This window comes from Podarcis vaucheri, assembly GCF_965113315.1.
Source record: "Podarcis vaucheri genome assembly, chromosome: 1".
Taxonomy (NCBI): Eukaryota; Metazoa; Chordata; class Lepidosauria; order Squamata; family Lacertidae; genus Podarcis; species Podarcis vaucheri.
In genome coordinates this window covers 42,950,388-42,973,886 of record NC_138759.1, presented here as the reverse complement: position 1 = coordinate 42,973,886, position 23,499 = coordinate 42,950,388, and the positions used below count along the sequence as shown (strand labels likewise).

The following is a 23,499-nucleotide window of genomic DNA, read 5'->3' as shown; positions in this document are numbered from 1 at the left end:
AATATGTCCACTTTATTCTTAAAGCACTTACAGTTACAGTTCTATGCATACAGGATTATTGAGGAATGAACATTGGGAGGAGCACAGAAAGAAGAAAAACCATGGTATACCTGAATCAGCACAACCGGATGCCTTCATCTGCCCTAACTGCAACAAAACATGTCTCTCCCATATAGGTCTCTACATTCACAACAGGCACTATAACTCTCCAACAGTTCGACTTTACCCTCCCATTGTCTCCAGAGGCAGATGCATGCTAACCTGGGACAGACTTCTGAGTGTAACTATGCACAATATCCTGTTGACTGTGCTGTATAATGAACCTGTGATGTCTGAACACTAGGATCTAGAGAAGAAGCAGTGAGCCCTGAAAGCCCTGTGGTGTGACGACTTTCTGACTATTTGCCTGTAAGGCAAAGAGCACATGAGCACGAAAGCAAGACTGAGGAGGAGCGGAGCAAGATTCACGGACAACGTGAAGGACTGATTATACAGGAGGCTGGCCGGGGAAATCTCTAAGATGCCCAGGAGCGCCTTTCCACAGCCACTTCATGCTCCTACAGCTCCACAGAGCAAAACGCCTGTTGACCAGAGAGGGAGGCTGCCTTTGGCTAACGAATGTCAGTACGTAGCAACCTTGAAAGGGAGGGGGTGTCCGCAGGGCTGGCACCATTCATTTTGCTGCTTGAGGCAGAATGGGAAGAATGCCGCAACTTTGACTTGGAGAGGAAGGCGAGAGGTGGGGGGGGGGGACAAATTTTGGCTTTCGCACAGGGCGCCACTGAGCTTTTGGAAGCCCAAAGTCCGCCCTGCCTGGCTGCAGGTACTGCTGTTGGACCGGCATCCAATGGAGGAGCTTCTCAGCACCACTGCAGGTGCCTCCCACCCCAGTCGCTGAAGAACTGAGAGGCGGCGGAGACGGGGGCGAGATCTCACCAGAGGTCCCCGGAACTCCCTGCCACTTCTCCAGCCGCCTCAGGGTTCCCCACGGGGTATCCTCGTCGCAAGACCAGGCAGCCGCGTTATTGACTCCTTTAACAATACACGCCGCCTCCCCCCACCTCCGAGTTTGCAGAGCCTAAGGAGCGAGCGCGCCCCAAGGGCCGAGTCCCCCGGCCCGCCGCGCCGTGTGCGCTGCACGTGACCGGAGCGCGAGTCAGCCGGGGAGAGAGAGAGGGAGGGAGGGAGGGAAGAGCGCTGCTGGTGACGGCGCCTCCCTCGCCGTCCCGCCTGTCCGGACTTTCCGGTCCCAGCGTGCACTGCGGCGGCGTTTGAATGGCGCTCGCTACGCCGAGTGGGCCCCGGCGCTAGGACTCCGCCGCCGCCGCCGCCGCGCCCGGCGGCTCCCATTTAAGGCCCGTCCTCCAGCAGCAGAACCCGCGGCGCCTGGACCATGAGCAGCACTCGCAGGTGAGCGAGCGGTCGCCCGGTGGGCCCTGGCCCCGGAGCCGCCGGGCCGTCACAGACAGGCGTTCCCCTTCTTCCTTCTCCCTGCTGGTGCTCGCAGGCCCGGGTCAGGTGCGAAGCAGCAGCCGGGCAGCCAGCGGGGGCCGCAGGGAGAAAGGGCCAGGGCCAGTGCCGCCGCCCCTTCCCCCTCGCCCGGGCGCTCTGCTTCTTCCTCGCTTTATAGTTTCCTTTCATTCGCCTTGAGCAGGGAAGGCCCACCTCGCTCTCTTCTCCTGTTGGGAGGAGTGCTAATGGGCGGGGGTGAGGCTGGCTAGTTCCTACCTGCCTGCCAGCCACCCACTGTCATGCTGCCTGTTGAGGAGGCTGCATTTGTGTTGGATTCCCCATTCCCGCCACCCCCCCCCAGCTCGTGAGTATGCGCTGTAAAACTATTTTTAAAAACTGAAGAAATTGAGGTGTACTATCTTTTTAACACTCAAGCCCCTAATTCGGGAGACAGAAGGATGACACACACACACCCCGGTTTTCTTTCAGGCTCCCTTCCCTCCTGCATTTACATCAGGAACTTTATTTTGGATGTACCACGTGTTTAAGGTTGCATGCCTGTGCACTCTTACAAGCGAGTAAAACCCTATTGGGCTGGATGAAATTAGGTTCTGGGTAACAGTGCTTAGAATAGGGACCGTAAGAAACCAGTGGACAGACTGGTCCATCTAACTTCAGTGTTGTCTATGCCGATGGGCAGTGGCTCTCTAGGTTTTGGGGTAGGAGTCTCTCAGAACTACCTTGAGATGCTTAGGGATCGAATCTGCATGCAGAGTGGATGTGCTGTCTCTGAACTATGATGCCTTCTGTCAGTAATGTCATGCAGTGTAAAATAGTGCAAGGGCTCACTGTGCCTTGTGGCTTCTTCTTAGATCTGGAGGAGGGGAGAGGTGTAACACAAGGGGGAAGATTCAGGTTGGTAGCTATGTTGGCTGACACTGTTGAAATATATACACAAAAGCTTCTATCAAGAGCAAACTTAGTTGGTCTCCATGGTGCTACTGGACAATTTTTTTATAGATTTTGACAAGGGGGAAGAGTGTATTGGGGTGGAGATGAGAAGGTGGAAATGCAAGTAAATCATATAGGGTTAGAGACAATGCAGTCAGGCAAGTGGGACAGTGATTAGATGGTAGTTCCCTAAAACTATATGCAAGGTGCCTAAGTATTCCAAACTCTTAGCAGGTGGAGCAATAGAAACATAGCCAGGGGGAGTCCTCAAAGCCACTTTCTGTTAACAGGAGAACTTGAACCTGTTTCACATCCAGGTAGTTTCATTCCTCCAACTTTGTTTGCTGGACCTTGCTAATTCTACCAGTACCTAAGAATCTTAACATTTTGCTGTAGTTCACACTATTATTATGTTGCTATAGATTTAACTCCAGTACCATAGCATTCCAACCTTTATGTACAGAATCTAACATACTTTTCCCCCAGTATGTTTTACATTTTGTAATCTATCCTTCTTCCAAGTCGTTCATGAGGGCATGCACCGCCCCTCCAGTTTACCTGTGCAACAATGCATGGTTTGCTATGCTGAGGGGGAGCCACTAGTATCAGTGTGCCTGAAGAGAGTCAATTTAAAAGTGGTTGATCAAATTAATAGGTGTGTATTAGTAAGCCTCATCAAATATAAAGGACCTTATTCTGAGTAAACATACATGTCCTTATGCTACAGTGATCAGTACATCATCACATGGTTCACAAGATCTTCATCTGACCCACTAAAGAAATGATAATGCACATCCCTCTCTTATCATGAAAGATTTTTAAAAGCGCTACAGCACAGTTGAATATCCTATGGCTTGTATCCAATGTAGCACTAAGTGACCATCCTGTCAGTGCAATGACTTCTCCTTACACAATGAGACTTCGCTGTTTCATCCCTCTATGTGCTCCCTGTGCCCTCCCCAAATCTGTTCTCAATGGTTAGGGGGAAATCCATAAAAGATTTAGGGGCTGCAGATAGGGAGGGAGAGGGGGGAACTCCCACTGTGCAGGCATAAATCTTTGCATTGGCGGGTTTAATGGGGTACTGATCACTGTGGCATAAGGATGCTAACATTTTTCTCAGAAGGTTTTTAATTCTGTGGTAAATTACTATGTTGAAAACATATATCCATGTGTTACCATAAATTCCTGACAATCAGTGGATTATCTGCATTTGATAAAAAAATGGATTTGGGAATTATTATTATTATTATTATTATTATTATTATTATTATTATTAATTTATACGCCACCCATCTGGCTGGGTTTCCCCAGCCACTCTGGGCGGCTCCCAACTGACTACAATACAGCATTAAGTATTAAAAACTTCCCTGAACATAAGGAAAAGCATAAGGAATAATTTTGCTGCTTATCTGGTTTTGTTATCCTTTTCATTTTTATTACTTTCACTTATTTTAGAAGTACTTCAGCCCACAAACCTCCTTAGCTCTTCCCCCCCCCTTTTGATGCACCCTACAAAGCAGACATAGGTTGTCCACATTACACGCTGCTCACAGTGTTTGAGTTTCATGTGATCACATGGTGAAGTTTTTTGATGACTATATAATTTTGGGTGGCAAGTACAGGATTGAATTTTAAAAAGGTCCATATTTTTTTAAAACCTGTATTTAGTCTGCCTTTGGCATTAGCTTGAAAACTGGACAAGGAAAAAAAACCCTTTCTAAAATTGAAAGTATTGATTTTTATTTATTTTTAAGATGACATAGAAAGCAGCATGATCTAATTAATCATGTGAGGCTAGCTTTTTTCCTGTCTTCCAGTAGTTGCTTACTTTAGTGCTTCTCTTGACCTTCCCTTTCCTTCAGTTTTGGTGCAGAAGACCTGCATACATTTACCAAAAGGAGGATAACCTGGGCCTGGTGGGAAAATATTCACATCGTGGAAGTGCACTGCAAAAAGTTCATGAAGTCTCTCTTCTGAGGATTGTCTATTTTGTTAACTTTTGAAACCCTTAAGATATAATGCTGCCTGATCAATTACTTTAAAAGTGTTACTACGTGCATTGCATATAGACAGTCTTGTGGATAATTGCAGCACTTTACCCATCTTCTTGTACTTGCCTGTCACAGAATAACTGTGGTTAGTGTTGTCTGTAGTTTATTAAAATGAGCCGACGTTGTGGTTAATGAACCTGGCTTGTTACAGTAAAGCATAGTTAACACTAAGTACAATTTGGCTGGGTTCTGTTGGGACCTTAAAAGCTGTGGTTAGCTTAAAACAGAAATGGATGCTTTTGATCTCCTTGAATGTATGATAAGGGAGGGTAAAGGGAAATGCACAAGCCCAAGGCTTGAACACACAGTACTAAACCAGTCTTCCCCAAATCAGAGCCTTCTAAATGTTTTGGTCTACAATTAGTCTCGACCAAAATGGCCAGTGGTCAGAGATTATGCAAGTTTTTTAGTCTGAAACACCGAGATGGTACCAGGTTAGGGAAGGAGGCATTTAATTATGGTTTTGTGTTACGTGTAAACCAGCCCACTGATCATTGCAGTCTGCAAAGAGTTTGCCAACTTTGGTTTGGTGCCAGCTGTAGTTATACATTTAATGTTAACCATTGTTAGCTGTGAAATTGGCAGAGTACAACCTTGATTGGCAGGCAGGGGTGGGGAGAGAACCATGTGGATCACAGATCAATCTGAAGCTATCTAAAAAAGCACAACCCAAAAGAATCATAGAATCATAGAGTTGGAAGAGACCACAAGGGCCATCGAGTCCAACCCCCTGCCAAGCAGGAAACACCATCAGAGCACTCCTGACATATGGTTGTCAAGCCTCTGCTTAAAGACCTCCAAAGAAGGAGACTCCACCACACTCCTTGGCAGCAAATTCCACTGTCAAACAGCTCTTACTGTCAGGAAGTTCTTCCTAATGTTTAGGTGGAATCTTCTTTCTTGTAGTTTGGATCCATTGCTCCGTGTCCGCTTCTCCGGAGCAGCAGAAAACAACCTTTCTCCCTCCTCTATGTGACATCCTTTTATATATTTGAACATGGCTATCATATCACCCCTTAACCTCCTCTTCTCCAGGCTAAACATGCCCAGCTCCCTTAGCCGTTCCTCATAAGGCATCGTTTCCAGGCCTTTGACCATTTTGGTTGCCCTCCTCTGGACACGTTCCAGTTTGTCAGTGTCCTTCTTGAATTGTGGTGCCCAGAACTGGACACAGTACTCCAGGTGTGGTCTGACCAGAGCAGAATACAGTGGCACTATTACTTCCCTTGATCTAGATGCTATACTCCTATTGATGCAGCCCAGAATTGCATTGGCTTTTTTAGCTGCCGCATCACACTGTTGGCTCATGTCAAGTTTGTGGTCAACCAAGACTCCTAGATCCTTTTCACATGTACTGCTCTCAAGCCAGGTGTCACCCATCTTGTATTTGTGCCTCTCATTTTTTTTGCCCAAGTGCAATACTTTACATTTCTCCCTGTTAAAATTCATCTTGTTTATTTTTGCCCAGTTCTCTAATCTGTCAAGGTCGTTTTGAAGTGTGATCCTGTCCTCTGGGGTGTTAGCCACCCCTCCCAGTTTGGTGTCATCTGCAAATTTGATCAGGATGCCCTTGAGTCCATCACCCAAGTCGTTGATAAAGATGTTGAATAAGACCGGGCCCAAGACAGAACCCTGTGGCACCCCACTAGTCACTCTTCTCCAGGATGAAGAGGAACCATTGATGAGCACCCTTTGGGTTCGGTCAGTCAGCCAGTTACAAATCCACTGAGTGGTAGCATAGTCAAGACCGCATTTTACCAGCTTCTTTACAAGAATATCATGGGGCACCTTGTCAAATGCCTTGCTGAAATCAAGGTAGGCTACATCCACTGCGTTCCCTTCATCTACCAGGCTTGTAATTCTGAAAAGGAAAGGGATTGGAAGGGAGGAGGAAGTAAGTCAGAGGTAGGGAACCCTATTCAGCCCAGGAGCCACATTTCCTCATGGGCGACATTCGGGGGGCTGCATGGACAAGGCTAGAGGAAAAATTGGACAGAGCAACAAATGTGACTTAGTTCTGTACAAAGCCTGCAATTCACCTACAGTACACAAAAGACCAAAGTTACATACATGTCTACATATACACTGCTACTCTGGAAAACAAGATACAGTGGTACCTCAGGTTAAGTACTTAATTCGTTCCCGAGGTCCGTTCTTAACCTGAAACTGTTCTTAACCTGAAGCACCACTTTAGTTAATGGGGCCTCCTGCTGCTGCCGCGCCGCTGGAGCACGATTTCTGTTCTCATCCTGAAGCAAAGTTCTTGACCCGAGGTACTATTTCTGGGTTAGTGGAGTCTGTAACCTGAAGCGTATGTAACCCCTAGATACCACTGTACAATATCACGGTTCAGGAGCACATTCCAGCCAGGCAGAAGCACGTGAGGAAGGCACGAGTGAACAGGGCCAGTGAGGGATTTGTGCTTGAGAGTGTCTCAGGAGCAGGCTTCCTCAACCTCAGCCCTCCAGATGTTTTGAGACTACAATTCCCATCATCCCTGACCACTCATCCTGCTAGCTAGGGATCATGGGAGTTGTAGGCCAAAATCATCTGGAGGGCCGAAGTTGATGAAGCCTGCTCAAGAGCTTGATAGAGAGAACTGGAGGACTATATTTGGTCCATGAGCCAGAGAGGTGTCTCCCCCCACCCAAATGAAACAAACTCAAGGACCAGGTTGTCCAATATGTCTGCTCCAAGCTCTAGAAAACTGCATATTGTTATCTTTTGAAGGCTGCTATAGGCTTAATTTAGATATGATTTTCACCATGTGCTACAAACTAGGATTGTTCTTCTAGGAACTGGAGCTATTTATATATGAAGCTGAATTGATAACAAGAAAGTAGTGTCAGAATTCCATCTCTGAGAACTAATTTGATGGGCATAGGGTTCAGTTGCGAAAAGGCTGATTGGTACTGCAGTAGATTACTCATGTGATAATAACTGATCATTTCAGCTGAGCTGAGGATTTTGGCTAGACAACTTTTAATTTGCTAATTAAGATAATTAAGGTTTTGTTTTGAAAGAGACACAGATTTAGAGGGAGTGAACAGCTCTGAATTTCATTTAGGCTGCAATCTTATACACACTTCACACGAGTAAATCCCATTGAACTCAGTGGGACATCAGTTGAGAAGACATACACAGAAGTGCACTGTCATTGTAAAGTATTCAGGATTTTTCAGATTTGAAAAACAAACAAACAACCAGCACACGTACTACCACAATTTATACTTCCCCCAAAATACAGATTATCTAATCTCATTGCAACATATGCCTGGGGGTGGTAGTTAATTGATGTAATACTAATTTCCAGTGCTCTAAATTTATTAGGAATTTAGTGCTTTAAATTTATTAAATTTAAATTTATTAGTGCTTTAACTTTATAAAGTATTGCACTTGGGCAAAAAACAATGAGAGGCACAAATACAAGATGGGGGACACCTGGCTTGAGAGCAGTTCATGTGAAAAGGATCTAGGAGTCTTGGTTGACCACAAACTTGACATGAGCCAACAGTGTGACGCGGCAGCTAAAAAAGCCAATGCAATTCTGGGCTGCATCAATAGGAGTATAGCATCTAGATCAAGGGAAGTAATAGTGCCACTGTATTCTGCTCTGGTCAGACCTCACCTGGAGTACTGTGTCCAGTTCTGGGCACCACAGTTCAAGAAGGACACTGACAAACTGGAACGTGTCTAGAGGAGGGCAACCAAAATGGTCAAAGGCCTGGAAACGATGCCTTATGAGGAACGGCTAAGGGAGCTGGGCATGTTTAGCCTGGAGAAGAGGAGGTTAAGGGGTGATATGATAGCCATGTTCAAATATATAAAAGGATGTCACATAGAGGAGGGAGAAAGGTTGTTATGTGCTGCTCCAGAGAAGCGGACACGGAGCAATGGATCCAAACTACAAGAAGGAAGATTCCACCTAAACATTAGGAAGAACTTCCTGACAGTAAGAGCTGTTTGACAGGGGAATTTGCTGCCAAGGAGTGTGGTGGAGTCTCCTACTTTGGAGGTCTTTAAGCAGAGGCTTGACAACCACATATCAGGAGTGCTCTGATGGTGTTTCTTGCTTGGCAGGGGGTTGGACTCGATGGCCCTTGTGGTCTATTCCAACTCTATGATTCTAGGATCTGATTAGTTTGAGTTATAGCTGGAAAAATAAAACTAACAAATACTTGAGGGGCCCATCCATGTGGCACCTGAAGTTTAATGTGAATTCAGAGCTACTTGTTTTTCTTGGCACCTGTGAGCCATCCTTGTCCAAATGCCAATTGCCAACCTATAGGTTTTTGTCATTTAATCCAAGTTTTCCTGATCTGCAATTATCAGACATAAAAAATGCACGATTGCCTGAATGCTGTGCATACTGAAGCTTACTGTGACATCATGTTTTTGTGTCTGGTTCTTTGCATGTGTGGTGATGTTTCCTTGCGTCCTTTCTCTATTGTCACACCACCTACTTCTGTTTGCTCCTTGCCTGAGTGCAAACTAGCCATTTTGTTTCCATTTATCTCAGAGGATAAGCATGCCTATTTCTGCTGGTGGCTGCTGAAGACATCCACAGTACCTATGTATGTTTTTTATTTTTAATACAGCTGTTTTATGCAAAACTGCACTTGCACAAAACAGCTATATTCAAAACAAGATTGGTCCTTCAGGATATAAAGAGGAATTGGTAGCTACAGAATTTGCAACCCATTGTGCAAGATGAGGAAATGCCCCGTGTTGGCTTTAAGAACAATATAAATATCTCAAATGTTTTCCAAGAGCCAAAAGTGCTTGAACTGAAATATTTGATACTATCTAAAATGCGGTCCAGTGGTACCTCTGTTTAAGAACAGCCCTGTTTACGAACTATTCAGTATAAGAACTCCGTAAAACCAGAAGTAGTGTTCCGGTTAGCGAACTTTACCTCGGTCTATGAATGGAAGCCGAAAGGTGGAAGGGCACCAGCAGTGGGAGGCCTCATTAGGGAAAGTGCGCCTTGGTTTATGAACAGTTTTGGTTTAAGAATGGACTTCCGGAACGGATTACGTTCGTAAACCGAGGTACCACTGTACACTTATAGCTTAGATATTCAAACAAATCTGAAGCAGTACCTAGTAACTATTTTATTGTAATACAGTGGTGCCCCGCAAGACGAATGCCTCGCAAGACGGAAAACCCGCTAGACGAAAGGGTTTTCCGTTTTTGAGCTGCTTTGCAAGACGATTTTCCCTATAGGCTTGCTTTGCAAGACGAAAACGTCTTGCAAGTGTTCCGATTTTTTTCCGCTCCCCCCCTTTTTCTAAGCCGCTAAGCCGCTAATAGCCTTTTAGCTGCTAATCCGCTAAGCCTTTAATAGCCGCTAATAGCCTTTTAGCCGCTAATCCGCTAAGCCTTTAATAGCCTCTAAACCGCTAATAGCCGCTAAACCGCTAATAGCGCTAAGCCGCTAATAGGGTTGCTTCGCAAGACGAAAAAACTGTCTTGCGAGGCACCACTGTATTTGTTGGTACAGTCATACATCGTGTTGCTTTCCGCTCTTCTTACAGACTTTCAGCTTACGAATGCGGCAAACCTGGAAGTGTTTACTTCCAGGTTCGCCACCCACACATGCGCAGGAGCACTCTATCATGCCGCGCACATGCGCAGAAGAGGCGCTCTAGTTGTGGACTTTTTGGGGTGCAAACAGCACCCCGAAATGGATTAAGTCCGCAACTAGAGGTACCACTGTATTTTAAAGACTTCTTTACATATTCACTGGGTTGTGCCCTCACTCTAGTATTTGAGCCCTAGTTTGGTAGCTGCTGTAGGTGACCAGGAATTCTGCTCAGGCAATTGAGTAGGCTGATGGAAGAGAGATGGAACACTCCAGCCCTCTTTCCACCTGGCTTAGAAATGCTGTGCATCTTTCCAGCCAGCCCCCAGCAGGCTAATAACATTTTTGAAGTTAGTAACTTACATAGAAGGCTGAACTAGACTGTGTCACATTGTGATATTCTATGCAATAAAGTAGGTCAGGATAGGTAAACCAGATGGTTTGTACTTCTGTTACTGCTGCATGGATATTAACATTCAGAAAACGGTATTACATTGGCGTGAATTTCTACTTGCCTGTTTTCTTTACCTAATGCACTTGTTCTGAAGGAGCATTTTTAAGGAAGCCTCAGCTCTACTTCAGTCCAGTAAGACTGAAGAGCTGATTACCTATTTATAGACTGCACAAAGCATCTTTGCAATGGAACATTGCCCTCCATAGTATGCTTCTACCTTAGGCTCCAGAGGATGGTTGGGCAGATCTGAAATTGATTTATAAGTATTCCCAGGGATTATTTTGAGAGAAGGAAACAAAAGCTTATGAGATGAGGACCACAAATCACTAACTAATTTTATTTAATGCTGATTTATTAAAAATAAAATACCAAACTTAATGGCCTTTATGCTAGACTTCAAATAGTCTGTGGTTCTTACGTTTCTGAAACCAATTTATATTAGTTATTTATTAACTGAGGAGTTGTAAGCAAGTGCTGAAGAGAAGAAACTGTCAAGGGCTTAGTTAAAAGGTTGGCACTGTATAGCCTATGGCAGATAATAGTATCCAGATGGATCCCTTTGAAGATTTTTTTTTTATGATGGCAGCAGTGAGATTGGCCTTAGGTGTTAGCAGATCTTTAGACTGAATTAACCAATGTGCATTGACATATTTTGAATCTTAATTGTGTGAATATTCCATGTTGTTCAGTACCTTGCTGTGTTTTTTAGAAAGTGTATAAATATTTAAATAATAATAAACTTCAGGTGTCCTTATTGGACCACATCACTGATGAGGTTTTTCAAAATCTCTATCATAGTATCCACAGGGCACGTATTAGTTAAGTACTTACCACTTACAGCTGATACAGTTTTATAGACTTCCCTGTAGATTGCATCTAATGTGCTAAATAAATAATGTCTTCATTAAATCTCATTCAGATTACCGTGGGAGTGACAGATAATGTTAAGAATGAAAATTAACTTTACCTTTGTCTTGAAAACCAGGGATTTTGGATATTATGGCAACTGAAGCCCAAAATGTTAGAAAACGAATGCTATTGTATAGTGACGGTCGTCCTGTTGATCTCCCTAGAAAAAGGAGTTCTTATTCCATTAATGAGAACATGAAGGAGGTAAGCTTTTACGTTTTCATCTAGATCGTATAACTAGTTTTCTAACGCAAGACATACACAGCTAGTTCTATTGTTGTGTTGTGTGTTCTGAGTGACCTCCCATTCAGAGCTGTAAAGGGTCATTAGTTCCAATATTATAATCGGCAAGAGCTACAAATACCCAGTAGCTCCAGTTGCTTTTTTATTTACAGTTTATAAAAACAAATAAAACTATTACAATTATAAAACGTGTATAACTGTTCTTCTCCCCCCCCTTTTTTTTTTTTTTAATCAGCCTTGCATTGGGAAATTTCCAGGCGCCTTAGAACAGCCTCTCTCAACCATGGGTCCCTAGTTGTTGAACTACAATTTCCATCATACTTGACCACTGGTCCTGCTAGCTAGGGATGATGGGAGTTGTAGTCAAACAACATTGGAGGACCCAGGGTTGAGAAAGGCTGCCCTAGAGAGTTATATAATTTAACGTGTTTATTTTATTTGTATTTAGTTAACAAAGAGAAAAAAACATTTAAACAGTCAAGGCTGCCAAATATTGTATATTAAACTGGCATCCATTCATTGTTACCAATGAATTTATAAAATAGAAAAATTTCCATGAGAAAAAATAAGCATTGGAAAACTTGCTGGTCCACATCACTGACAACAGGTATAAGAACCTCTTCAGCCAAACCAAATGCCATCGTGAAGGGGGTGTGGTTGACAGCCTTCATAAATATTGTCTTATAAAGAGTGCATGATTGTCATGATTCACTAGTTTATGTTTCTAAATAGAATGAAATGATGGGCTTATAAAGAACATGCTTAGGCCATCCAGAAGAGGCAAATACAGAAAATGGCTGCTAATTTCTAGAAATATTCTGATAGATCTACCTATCTACCCATTTCAACATGGGGAAGGTGTTCTCACTAATTTGCCAAGTAGTGTTGTATTAGCATGAGCCCTTCTTTATAACTGAACCTTCAGGGGTAAGATCTACTTGACAAATAGCTTCTTTTTCCTTCTACACCCCTCCTTGTAACCCATCCATCTATTGCACTCTTACATTATTTTGAGTCAGTCTGAGGTGGAGCATGATTGTGATTGTGCATTCAGTTGAATAAGGAAGCTTTCCACGTTTGGGTTAAAATGTGAAAAGCACAAAAATGAGCCTAATCAAATTAAAAGCAATGGGGATAGGTGATGAATTCTACATGTTTGATAGCAACACAGTTAAAACATGAGAAACCATTTTCTTCCAAAAACCATGCTGTCCACTACCAAAAGGATTGTGAGTGAAAATGCCCTTTTAATTTATAACACCAAAGGTAGCAACAGAAAAGTGGTTTGTATTGTTACCTTACCTTTTTGTGGGGAGTCCCGATGAGTCAGAATATAAAATGTTAGAACATTCAAATGCTGAACGGTCTCACTATAAACATATTGATAATATGACAGATAACAGCTCCCTTGGTGTGCTGAAGAAATCATCCTCAACCATATTACCTTCTCAAGTTGTTGACAGACTTATCTAAGACCCTGGCAATCAAGTGTACTCTTTCCGCCACATTTTATTAGTAAAGACTGATATTATAACACAGGTTGTAATACAAAGTTTTCTCTGATGTCATAATCCTACCTCTCGCCATGGATGTCACAATATCATGTCCTTCAGCTAGATGCTCAGAGCAGCCATAAATGTATTTTCCCCAAATGCTTGTTGTATACAACGATTGAAACAAGGAGGAAAAAAACAGAAAATCAGACACATAGAAAATTAATAGTAGGTTTTTTCATTCTTGGTTATAACATATATGCTGTTCATTTCTAGGGTAAGAAACCTTCAAAACATTTGGCTTCTTCCACAGGCAGGTAAGAGCTGCTTCTCTTAATCTTGGAGGCAGAATTCTACAACTGGTCAGTTTAGACAAGTCCCTTTTCCGATTATCAGTGAAGAATATTGAATGAGCATCTTTTAGCCCAGTTTCTTAGAAGTTAGTTTAGCCATAACTCAGGGTTTTTTTTTAGTTACTGCTTGGTTTGTCTGGAGCAAAGCAAACCGCAAACCATGGCTTAGCTCAGCTCTGGGTTATGTAACAGCAGAATGACTTGGGGAGGGGCAAAGCAGCCACAGTTTTTACATGCTTGCATGTTTGCGTTTAGCCACAGTTTGGGTTAGCATTATGCGTGAACTGGACCAGTATCTTTGGCTTTCTAGTAAATGAGTTAATGCTGTGTTTAATACTCCTGCACCACTATCCAGCGCCCATTTTGCATCAGTATAATGATACATTAAAGATTGTTCAGATTCTGACACTCATATAACCAAAGTAATTGATAAAAGTGTTTCCCATGTAAGTCAGATTGCAGATTTAAATTGTGTCAGTTCAGTCCTCCTTGAATAAAAAATGTTATAAAACTCGATGCAGGATGCTACTATGGTAGATAAAACCTTACTGCAAAATATCATAACACAGCATGCACTATACATAATGATTTTGACTAGATAATAAACTCATTGTTTTGTTTTTGCAGAACAACTGCTGGGCAAACATTGACCAGCCCCCACCCTCTGTTCAAAGTAGTATATTGCAGAAGAAAAGCTCACTATTATACTCCAAAGCCTTGTTTCAGAAAGAAACAGCTCCCTAAAGTCAAGAGCCGTGACATGGCAAATAAGGAAAATGAACTGGCATGTGCAGCTGATCTGCCAGCAAAATTGCCTGCTGACGGTCGTACTTTCTTACTAAACTCCAGTGATTCTGGCCGATCTCAAACAGAAAGTCCATCATCAAAGTACAGTGGATTTTTTTCAGAGGTAAGTTAAATGTTACGTGATACTTATTTTAAAATGAAAAGCTGGAATCTTAAGATTGCTGGCTTACTTCCAGTCTTAGTTGTTTAGTAGGGCTTGGATTTTGTAACCATTATATTTTAAAATGTTGGTCAGAAAGCCTGTAAGGAACTGTACATGATAGCTGTAATGAGAACCAGCAGGATACAAACAGTATAGGTTGACAGTTGTTGGTTCATACTGGCTAAATTGTTCCCATGTCTCTAGGTTTCAGAAGATCATGATACTATGGCACAGGTTCTCTTCAGTAGAAACCTCCGGTTGAATGTAGCGTTAACTTTCTGGAGGAGAAGAAGTATAAGCGAGCTCGTAGCCTATTTAATAAGGTAAATATGAAAAATGTCACTGGTATACCCAGTCCACAATGGTTTCAGTGCTTGTATGTGGAGGATTCCCACTCCCTCAGAGGCAGAGGGCTGGATGGGAATTTAAAAATCATGCACAGACCTCCCATTCACCTCAATGGCCCATGTACTACTTTTGCAAGTATCCACTGAAAGAAGACAGCAGGACTCTAAAACCTGTTGGACTCAAATACAAATGCTGTGTAAAGTTTGCATGTCTTTTTTCTTTTCTTTTTTTACTGCAGCTATTCTTAGTCTGCTGTATTTAAATGAATGTGCTGGCTCATGAATTCTTGAGCTTAAAAGTTTCAAGTCTAGAAGAATTACTTAGAGCTGTGTCTAATAGTGTACATTTTTTACTGATGTTTCCAGGATACAAGATCTGGGTGTAGTGGTAGACTGCCTTCCTGTTCTTACCAGCAGGTAAAAAATACACCTAGGGGTAGGGGTTTGTGGAGCTCTTATAAAAGAGCAAGTTTATGTATACTAACATTATCTTGTTTCAGTTTACAGGAAGAAAAACCATATATTTCTGTGGGCTGCTGTGTAGACCTTCTACCATTAGTTAGATTACTGCTTAAGAGCAAATTTGAAGAGTAAGTTTTAAAATATAATTCTCTTCATATGAATGTTTAGATGCTGACAAAGTAAAAGTTAATCTTCTTTCACTGGCTGGTCCAATTTTTTAAGGTCTCTTTGTGCTAAGGGGACTGTGGGCTTCAGTTCTGAGACTGCCTTGGTCACCCTATATGATTGTCTGTTTTGGGAGAAAGACAGGGCGGGGAGTCTGTTCCTACTGAGACTTCTCTTCCTCTGGTATTCTTGACAGTGACATTGTTCTAGAGTGCTAGCCAGGACGGGAGCTGGAGGCACTATTTTGCAGTGGTTCCTCTCCTATCTGGATGGCCAACTCCAGAACAATGCCATGGTCAAGAGTCTCCTGTGTAGAGCTCTGCAGGGTTCAGTCTTATAATCCATTCTATTTGGCGTCTTTATGATACAGCTGAGTGGGAATTATCCAGAGTTTTAGAGTGTGCTGCCATCACTGCTGATCACACACAGCACTGTTTTTCCTTTATAGCTCGAATAGGTGTGGCAGTGGATATGCTGTCTGGCCTCAGTAATGGACTAGGTGAGAGCCAATAAACTGAATCTGATTCGAGACAAGATTTGAGACACTGCAAGTTGATTCCTCTGACGGGATGAGTGAAGTGGATCCTGTTCTGGATGCCATCTCACTCTCCCTGAAGGAGCAGGTCCACATCTTGAGGGTATTCTTAGCTCCAACATTGCTACTAGAAGCCCACGTGACATCCATGGGATAGTATATCTTTCATCAACTTTGGCTGTTGTCCAACTATGACCTTTTCTGGATGTGGATAGCTTTACTTCAGCTGTGTACATTCTGGTCTAGGCTGGATTACTGCAATGTGTTGTATGTGGGGCTTCCTTTGAGGACTGTTTGAAATGCCGTGGCCAGACTGTTAACAAAAACTGGAAGGCGTAAACCTAGAGCATCTGTTTTGGCCCAACTGCATTGGCTTTCAACTAGCATCTAAGCTCAGTTCAAAGCACTGGTTTTCACCATTATTAAAGTTCCATGCAAGTCAGAACCCAATTACCTAAAGGACCACTTTGTCTCATATGAACCTTCTCAGACACTGTGTTTGCCATCTGAGGCTCTTCTCTGTTTTTCCATCTCTCCACCTCCCAGCCAAAAAAGCACTGAGAGTCTTCTCTTTAATAGCTTCCTCCAGTCTTTGGAATGTTGCTCCCAGGGAGATACTCCTGGTGCCCACTTTACTGTAATTTCAGTGCCAAGTTAAAGCATTTTCATTCTCCCAGGTATATGGGCAGCTTTGATTATATTGATGTTACAGTTACTTAATCCAAGCTTTGGTGTGGTTTTATCATTGTTACTATGTTGATATTGTGTATTGGTTTATACACATTTTCATTATGATTTATTGTATTTATATAGTAAATTGATTTAAGACATTATTATAAAATGATATGCAAGGCTAATCAATCTACAACACTATTATCCATGTGCATGCACACTCTCAACCATCATCATCTTGATTGCATATTTTCTGCTTGTAACATGCTGAAAATAGTCATGTTGTATGTGCTCATCACAATTCAGAAACTATAGGTGGCAACCATTTTGCACAGGGATTCTGCTCCTGGTCCCTGTGCATATTGGTGTGCACAAGCCTGTTATGCCCCTGTCCCACCCTCTTCCGGGCCTAAATGGACCCATGCGGCGGAAGGTGACATGTGCAAAAAGGTTGCTACCTGTATCTCTAATCAAGCAATGGGTTCAATTTGCTTAATCCCGTTAACATAGAAAGATGCACAAAGAATGAAACCCTCAGGTAGCTAGCCAAAGCAGTCCAAAACAAAATTCCTCCCAAGTACCAAATAAAGTGATCAGTTGGATCTAGTGTATGAAACAAAACCCTTCTGCTTTGCTTATGAGGAGAAAATGCCTGTGGCACTTATTCACATATTGTGGAAAGTTCCTTCTGTAACAACTTACTTACAGTGGTGCCTCACAAGACGAAATTAATTCGTTCCGCAAGTTTTTTCTTCTTGCGAGTTTTTCGTCTTGCGAAGCACGGTTTCCCATAGGAATGCATTGAAAATCAATCAATGCGTTCCTATGGAGACCGTCCAGGGACAGGGGGAAGCGCCGCGGGCCTTCCGCTCTGTCCCCGGACCTGTTTTAAAGCAAGGGAAGGGGCAGCGGGGAGAATCGCTTCTCCCCGTTGCCGCCCCTTGGTTCAAAAGGGGTCCGGGGAGAGAGGGGAAGGCGCGCGCGCCTTCCCCTCTTTCCCCGGAGATTGCGGGGCTGGCAACGGGAAGAAGCGATCTTCTCCCTGCCGCCCCTTGCTTCAAAAGAGGTCCGGGGTGCGGGGGCAAGCTTCGTTTTGCGAAGCAAGCCCATAGGGAAATTCGTCTTGCGAAGCAACTCGAAAACGAAAAAACCTTTCGTCTTGCGAGTTTTTCGTCTCGCGAGGCGTTCGTCTTGCAGGGCACCACAGTAATTCCATTTTCCTCCTGTTTCCATGGAGGAACATTTTGCAAATGAATTTTCTGTCTTCTTGGGTTTAAACTTCTCTGCAGCATTTTTTTGTAATTCAAAATAAAATCATTTCAGATATGTGATCGTTGGCTTAAATTGGCTCCAAGCTGTTATTAAGAGGTGGTGGCCAGAGCTTTCTGCCCATGCAGAAAAAATAGAGGATGGGTAAGTTACGCTTTTTAAAGTTCATGACAGTATGGTCCTTAATATGACTTACATTTCTTGCTTTTTAAATTCACTGTTTTTTGCTTTGCAGTTGCAGAACATTCCATGGCTTTGCAGATTAGCAATTATTGAAACAGCCATAGTACCTGGAAATGCTGTGTTTAATATAATACCCACAATGTACTATAAGCAATATTCTTAAAATGTCAAATCCAAGCATGGTTTATAGCTGAAAACTGCAATAGAGTGGCAGTCATTGTTCAGAGATGATGTCAAGACATCTACAGATATTATGCAGTTAACTTCCACTCATGTAGTGTGATTTCCCCTTCTCTTCCCTTCTTCTGGACCAGATTTTTGGGGGGGGGGTCACCAGCAGGGTATAGGGAAGAAAGAGGAAGAGTGTGTCCTGTTACACAAGCAGAAATCCATTGCACAAATGGGTGAGCATCACTGGATGTGGCTCCAAATATTGAATTTGTTTGTCTTTATAAAAATATTTATATGCTACCTTATGGCCCTCAAAGGAGCCCCATGGCAGTTTACAAACTTAAAATACTTTAGCTTTAATACACAACTGAGGCTTTGTAAAAGAGAAGAGTTTACTTTAATCTCAAATCTTCTTTTAATAAAATGTTGAAAGAATATGGCAACTTGTGTTTCAGAAGAAAAATGTGGTTTTATAAGTATTAGGTAACTGCTTAAAATTGGCTGTTGTTGCAAAAAGACAGGGATACTTCACTGTCTTTGAATGCTTTGAAAATATTTTACTATATTCCCCCCCCCCATTGAAAACCTAGTTTTACAAGTTTATTTTTGAAAATAGAATAATCCATGGACTAAATGAAAATATGTCTAAGGACATATCTACACTATAGACTTAAACTGCTTTAACATGCCATTCAGCTTTGAGGAAAACTGGTTCTCTGAGGAGACAGTGATCTCTAATAGGATCATCTCAGAACCTCTTCAAACTGCAGTTCTTAGCATTCTTTAGCGGAAGCTATGACAGGAAAAATTATATTAAACATATAGTAAGTATGTAGCATAGTTTAACTCTGTTAATCCCTACTAACATGTTCATGAGTATGGAAATGCAAGAAGCTTCCAGCTGAATGGGATAGTTTAGCATGATATAGGAGAATAGGTTTTTCAGTATATTCAGTTGGTTTCTTTAAAACATTTTTTAAATTTCCTTAAATAATATATGTAGAATCAAACCACCAGACAATATTTAAAATATCCCATATCTCAACTGCAGATGTAGATAATGTGTTTTGATGGCAGGGGGGATCTAAATGCTTTTGGGGTGATTATTTGAAACTAGATTTTTGGGGTCAGATTGCTTGGAGCAGCACTGAAATCTATCAAATTAAACAATATAGCTTGAGATTCTTTTTCTCCCAGGATGTTTCATTACATTTTGCTTTCTCTATTAACCAACAGTTCTATCCATAAAAACTGGGAGAACTTTCTCCATAGACTAAGATTTCCCCCCCCCCAATCTTTTAAAAAATATTTTTAGTTTTTACCCATATGTATTTTTTAAATTTCCTGAACTGAAGTTGGAAAAACTATCATAGTAAAGGGGTGCTCAATTTAGGGATGCCCAAAATATAATTCCATGTGTTTGTCTTTCTTTCATAGAAATATTCAGAGTTTAAAGACACAATTAAGTGGATTGTGGAAGCAAGAAAATCATCTTACTTTGGTTCCAGGATATACGGGTAATATAGCAAAGGTAATGTGTTTGTGGTGTTCCTTCGTGGTCTCAATATTATACAGCCTCCATTACAGTTAAGCTGTAGTGAGCTGATTTATTTTGTGGGGTGCTACTAAGCATTCGGAAGTCTGATTCTCTCTGTAAGAAGAAGAGGAAGAGGAAAAGTTTGGATTTGATATCCCGCCTTTCACTCCCCTTCAGGAGTCTCAAAGCGGCTAACATTCTCCTTTCCCTTCCTCCCCCACAACAAACACTCTGTGAGGTGAGTGGGGCTGAGAGCAACCAACAGCAACCAACTATTTCTCTTTGTTTAGTTAATGTGACTGGGGCCTGCAAAGTGTTGGGGTGACTTTCCCTTGTATTAATTCATCAAACTGCTCTCGCTCTCCTCAGTCTTTGTCACTTTTAAAGTAGCCCATTAGTAAGTTGGATTGAATAAATTTGCCTTATTCTTTATTGTGGGCCTGCTCCTCGGTCTTTGCTTGGTAACCATTTCTCATCCCTTGGCTCTTTTGCTTGATCAGCCTGATCCTTGTTTTCTTTATTCTGGACCAGCTGCAGAAGTATCAAATGTTTTCCTTTCTATTAGAGGAGGGAGCCGTGTACGTGGCTCAAATGAAAAGGAAGAGAAGACGTAATCGTAACAATCCTTGAAGCAATTCCAAAGGCTTCACATTATCTTGTCAACCTTGCCATAGCCCTGTGAGAAGCAATTGTAGTATTATGTCTGTATTGCAGATAGAGGGCTGAGATCAAGTGTGAAGTACTTAATCAGTTTAGTGAGCTCCTTGTACAGGTGAAATTCAAACCAGAGACTTTCTGGTTCTATCTCAGTTTCCTAGCGCTGATTCACCAGCTCTCATGAAAGAAATATGTATGGTTGAGGAGGAAAGAATCTCATCCTTGCCCATGCATTACTGAAGCTCCTCCTGCCTGCAGACTTCTTCAGGTGTTATTAAGTTGCCCCATATGAGGGGGCTAGTGCACTTGTCCCCTCTTTGCCATTCTTGGTACCCCCCCGCCCCCGCCCCCAGCTTTCCAGGGTTATATCACAAGGTTGACATCTACAAGGAAGGCAGAGCTAGAGTATTCTCTCTGATCTCCCCCTACTCCCTGCATGGTAACTTAACCTTTGTCAGTAATGCCTGAAGAGGGCTTGTATCGCGCTCTCGCTCTCCAAAGTGGAGGACAGAAAAACAAAAGATGCACTTTTCTCTGTTTCAATAGCACTTGCTCAAGGGCTTGGAACAATTCTAGAAGGGAGAATGAAAGAATCCATGTGCAGAAGGGAAGGATTTCCCAAGATATGTGCTTTAGCATAGCATCTATTGCTGGAAGAAGCAGGGGAGGGTTTGTACAGGGGAACTGAATAGTTCAACATCTCACCCTAGAGCAACAATTCCCATATAACATTTCAGATTCTTGGGGTGGTGCCTGCAGTGGGGTGGGGTACACTCCTATTCATATGGCTTTCTATGAGCAAGGTGAGATACTCATGTAGAACACGTTCACTAAATTCTAGTGATATCTGTGTAAAAGAGATTCTTCAAAAGTGACATTTTTGTCCAGAAGCAAATGATATTTGGCTGCATCAATTCAAACAAGTCAGTGGTTGCCTCTTCTTAGATTCTAGCCCTACTTTGTGCAGTGAATGGCTCTTTGAATTAATTTAATTCTCTCTCTCTCTCTTTTTTTTAAGGATGTGGATACTTATTTATTACAGCTGCACTGACATTCCTGGAGGACAAGTGTATGTGTACATGTAGTGTGTGTTGGCTAAGAAGCCCTTCAAGTAATCCTGAACTATGTACTGTTTCCAAAAGGACATCTCTTCTGAGAACTGTCTTTGGCAGGAGAGGACTAGACCGCCAGACTGTTTAATTCAACCACTAAAATCCATCTGCTTCACATTGAAGTGGAAAAATTTCTAATAGGAGCAACCTTTACTTCAATGAGGTGAAAGTGCACTATGAAAACTATACGTATGCCTTTGCTGCATTTTGGGATTGTTCAGTTACTGGATGAAGTCGTGAAAGTTTCTACTGCATAATGGTATAAAACAGCAAAACTTAATTGTGAAGACAGAATTGCAGAACCAGTTACTAGGAACCACAAGAGACCAGTCGCCATAAATATTTTTTAAACTTTGTTTTTCTTATGAATTGTAAAAATGTGTATATTTTCAAGATATTATGAAATTTTGCTGTATTGAAACTCTGATATATGTCTGCTATATTAATCAAGATATTAAAGACTATTTTTGTTGCACTACTGAGAAACTGTATATAGCAAGGGGCCTTAACTACTAGTATTGCAAATAGCCAATGTAGTAAGAAACCATTATAGCCAATATATAAAGATGCTGTATAGAGGGATGGAAACTCTTTATTAAAAATCAGGGTGTTTACACAAATTGTGTACAAATCATTTTGAAACATTTTGCACACTTAAATATATTTAAGTGGATATTTCCACTGACTGACTACTTAAATACCTGTATGACCTAAGAGTACTAAAATTTAGGCATAGAGGGAGGTTGTTAGCAAAATGGTGAATATGTACACCTAGCATTTTTAATACTTAAATTTTCTAATATATTCTGTTGTGTTTCATTTAAATGTGTCGAGTAAACATACTAAATGTTACTACTGCTTTAATTAAGTTCGCATAACTTTACCTGGTTCTCTCACTCCGCTTAGGACATCTTCAGATATTTATAACTCCAAGCTCCTAGAAATGTTTACGGCCACAGTAGGCCTATGCTTTTCAGATTTGACAATGCTTCTGCTACCTCCTCTAATTAATATTGCTGCAGCTCTTGCAAATGTAGTTGCCATACTCCTGACTTAACATTTAATCTTAACTGGAAGATTAATGCAATAATACATCCAGTGCAAAAGTTTACAGTTGTGTTTCTTTTTACTCATTTGCGATATTTTAGTTCAATCTGCTATGGTTTATCAGCTATATTTAAAAGGAAAACAGGTTGATGGGTTCATGGGATGGCACCTGTGTCTTATGTTACTAGTAAATATGTTTGTCTAAATAAAATTCTATCGAGTGCCAGCTGTGCACAAAACAAACTGAAATGTATTTTTGAAGCATACCAACCAAGTTGATCACCGGATTTAAGTTTGATCTTCAGTGTGCTTTGTGATTATACACCAGCTGCTTCTATACACAACTGTAGACTGTTAGAAAGAGGTCTCTTTTCATGTATTGTGCCATGAGAACATTTATGGTCAAAAGCAAGGAAGCAATATTTATCTATATAAGTGAACTGTAAAGACACTTGCCTCAATTTATACCAAGCTTCAGTAAATCAAGGGGGGGGCAAGAAGGCCTAATTCTCTTGTCTTGGTTTACAAGCCTTTATAGCTGTGAGGAGATGGTCTTATGTCCTTAGGATCAGATGCATTAAGAATGTCAGTAGTGTACTGAAAGAACAGGAAATAGAGGCTTGTTTAAATCATACGTTCTCCCCTATGTTACAGAATACTTGCCTAGATTCTGGTTTTAAGGGGTTTCTGATTAGATTTTAAATCCCAGGTAATACTATAGTAGATTACACAGAAACACTAGAGAGGCAGCTGGAGGTGGAGAATTGGATGAGAGGGATGGAGCTGAGTGTCATCAATGTACAGTGGTACCTCGGGTTAAGTATTTAATTCGTTCCGGAGGTCCGTTCTTAACCTTAAACTGTTCTTAACTTGAAGCACCACTTTAGCTAATGGGGCCTA

General features: G+C 41.9%; 1 protein-coding gene and 1 long non-coding RNA gene across 3 annotated transcripts; one reads left to right on the top strand and one right to left on the bottom strand.

Annotated features, from left to right (window-relative positions):
* Positions 1 to 66: 66 nt before the first annotated feature.
* On the top strand, positions 67 to 22,842 carry KATNBL1 (katanin regulatory subunit B1 like 1). Of its 2 annotated transcripts, XM_082240837.1 has the most exons (10): positions 80 to 620; positions 11,481 to 11,608; positions 13,417 to 13,457; positions 14,121 to 14,403; positions 14,647 to 14,765; positions 15,156 to 15,206; positions 15,290 to 15,379; positions 17,947 to 18,036; positions 19,684 to 19,777; positions 21,459 to 22,842. In XM_082240837.1, the coding sequence occupies exons 1-10, from the start codon at positions 521 to 523 to the stop codon at positions 21,489 to 21,491; spliced, it is 1,029 nt and encodes a 342-aa protein (XP_082096963.1). In that variant the 5' UTR covers positions 80 to 520; the 3' UTR covers positions 21,492 to 22,842. The 2 variants fall into 2 exon arrangements, with proteins under 2 accessions (XP_082096962.1, XP_082096963.1); XM_082240836.1 differs by lacking the exon at positions 21,459 to 22,842 and having other exon boundaries at positions 67 to 620; positions 19,684 to 19,886.
* Positions 6,346 to 13,400, bottom strand: LOC309542651. Its single transcript, XR_014224338.1, has 3 exons — positions 12,950 to 13,400; positions 11,463 to 11,564; positions 6,346 to 6,433 (listed from the first exon to the last, which is right to left on the bottom strand). It is a non-coding gene; the product is annotated as an uncharacterized lncRNA (long non-coding RNA).
* Positions 22,843 to 23,499: the final 657 nt, after the last annotated feature.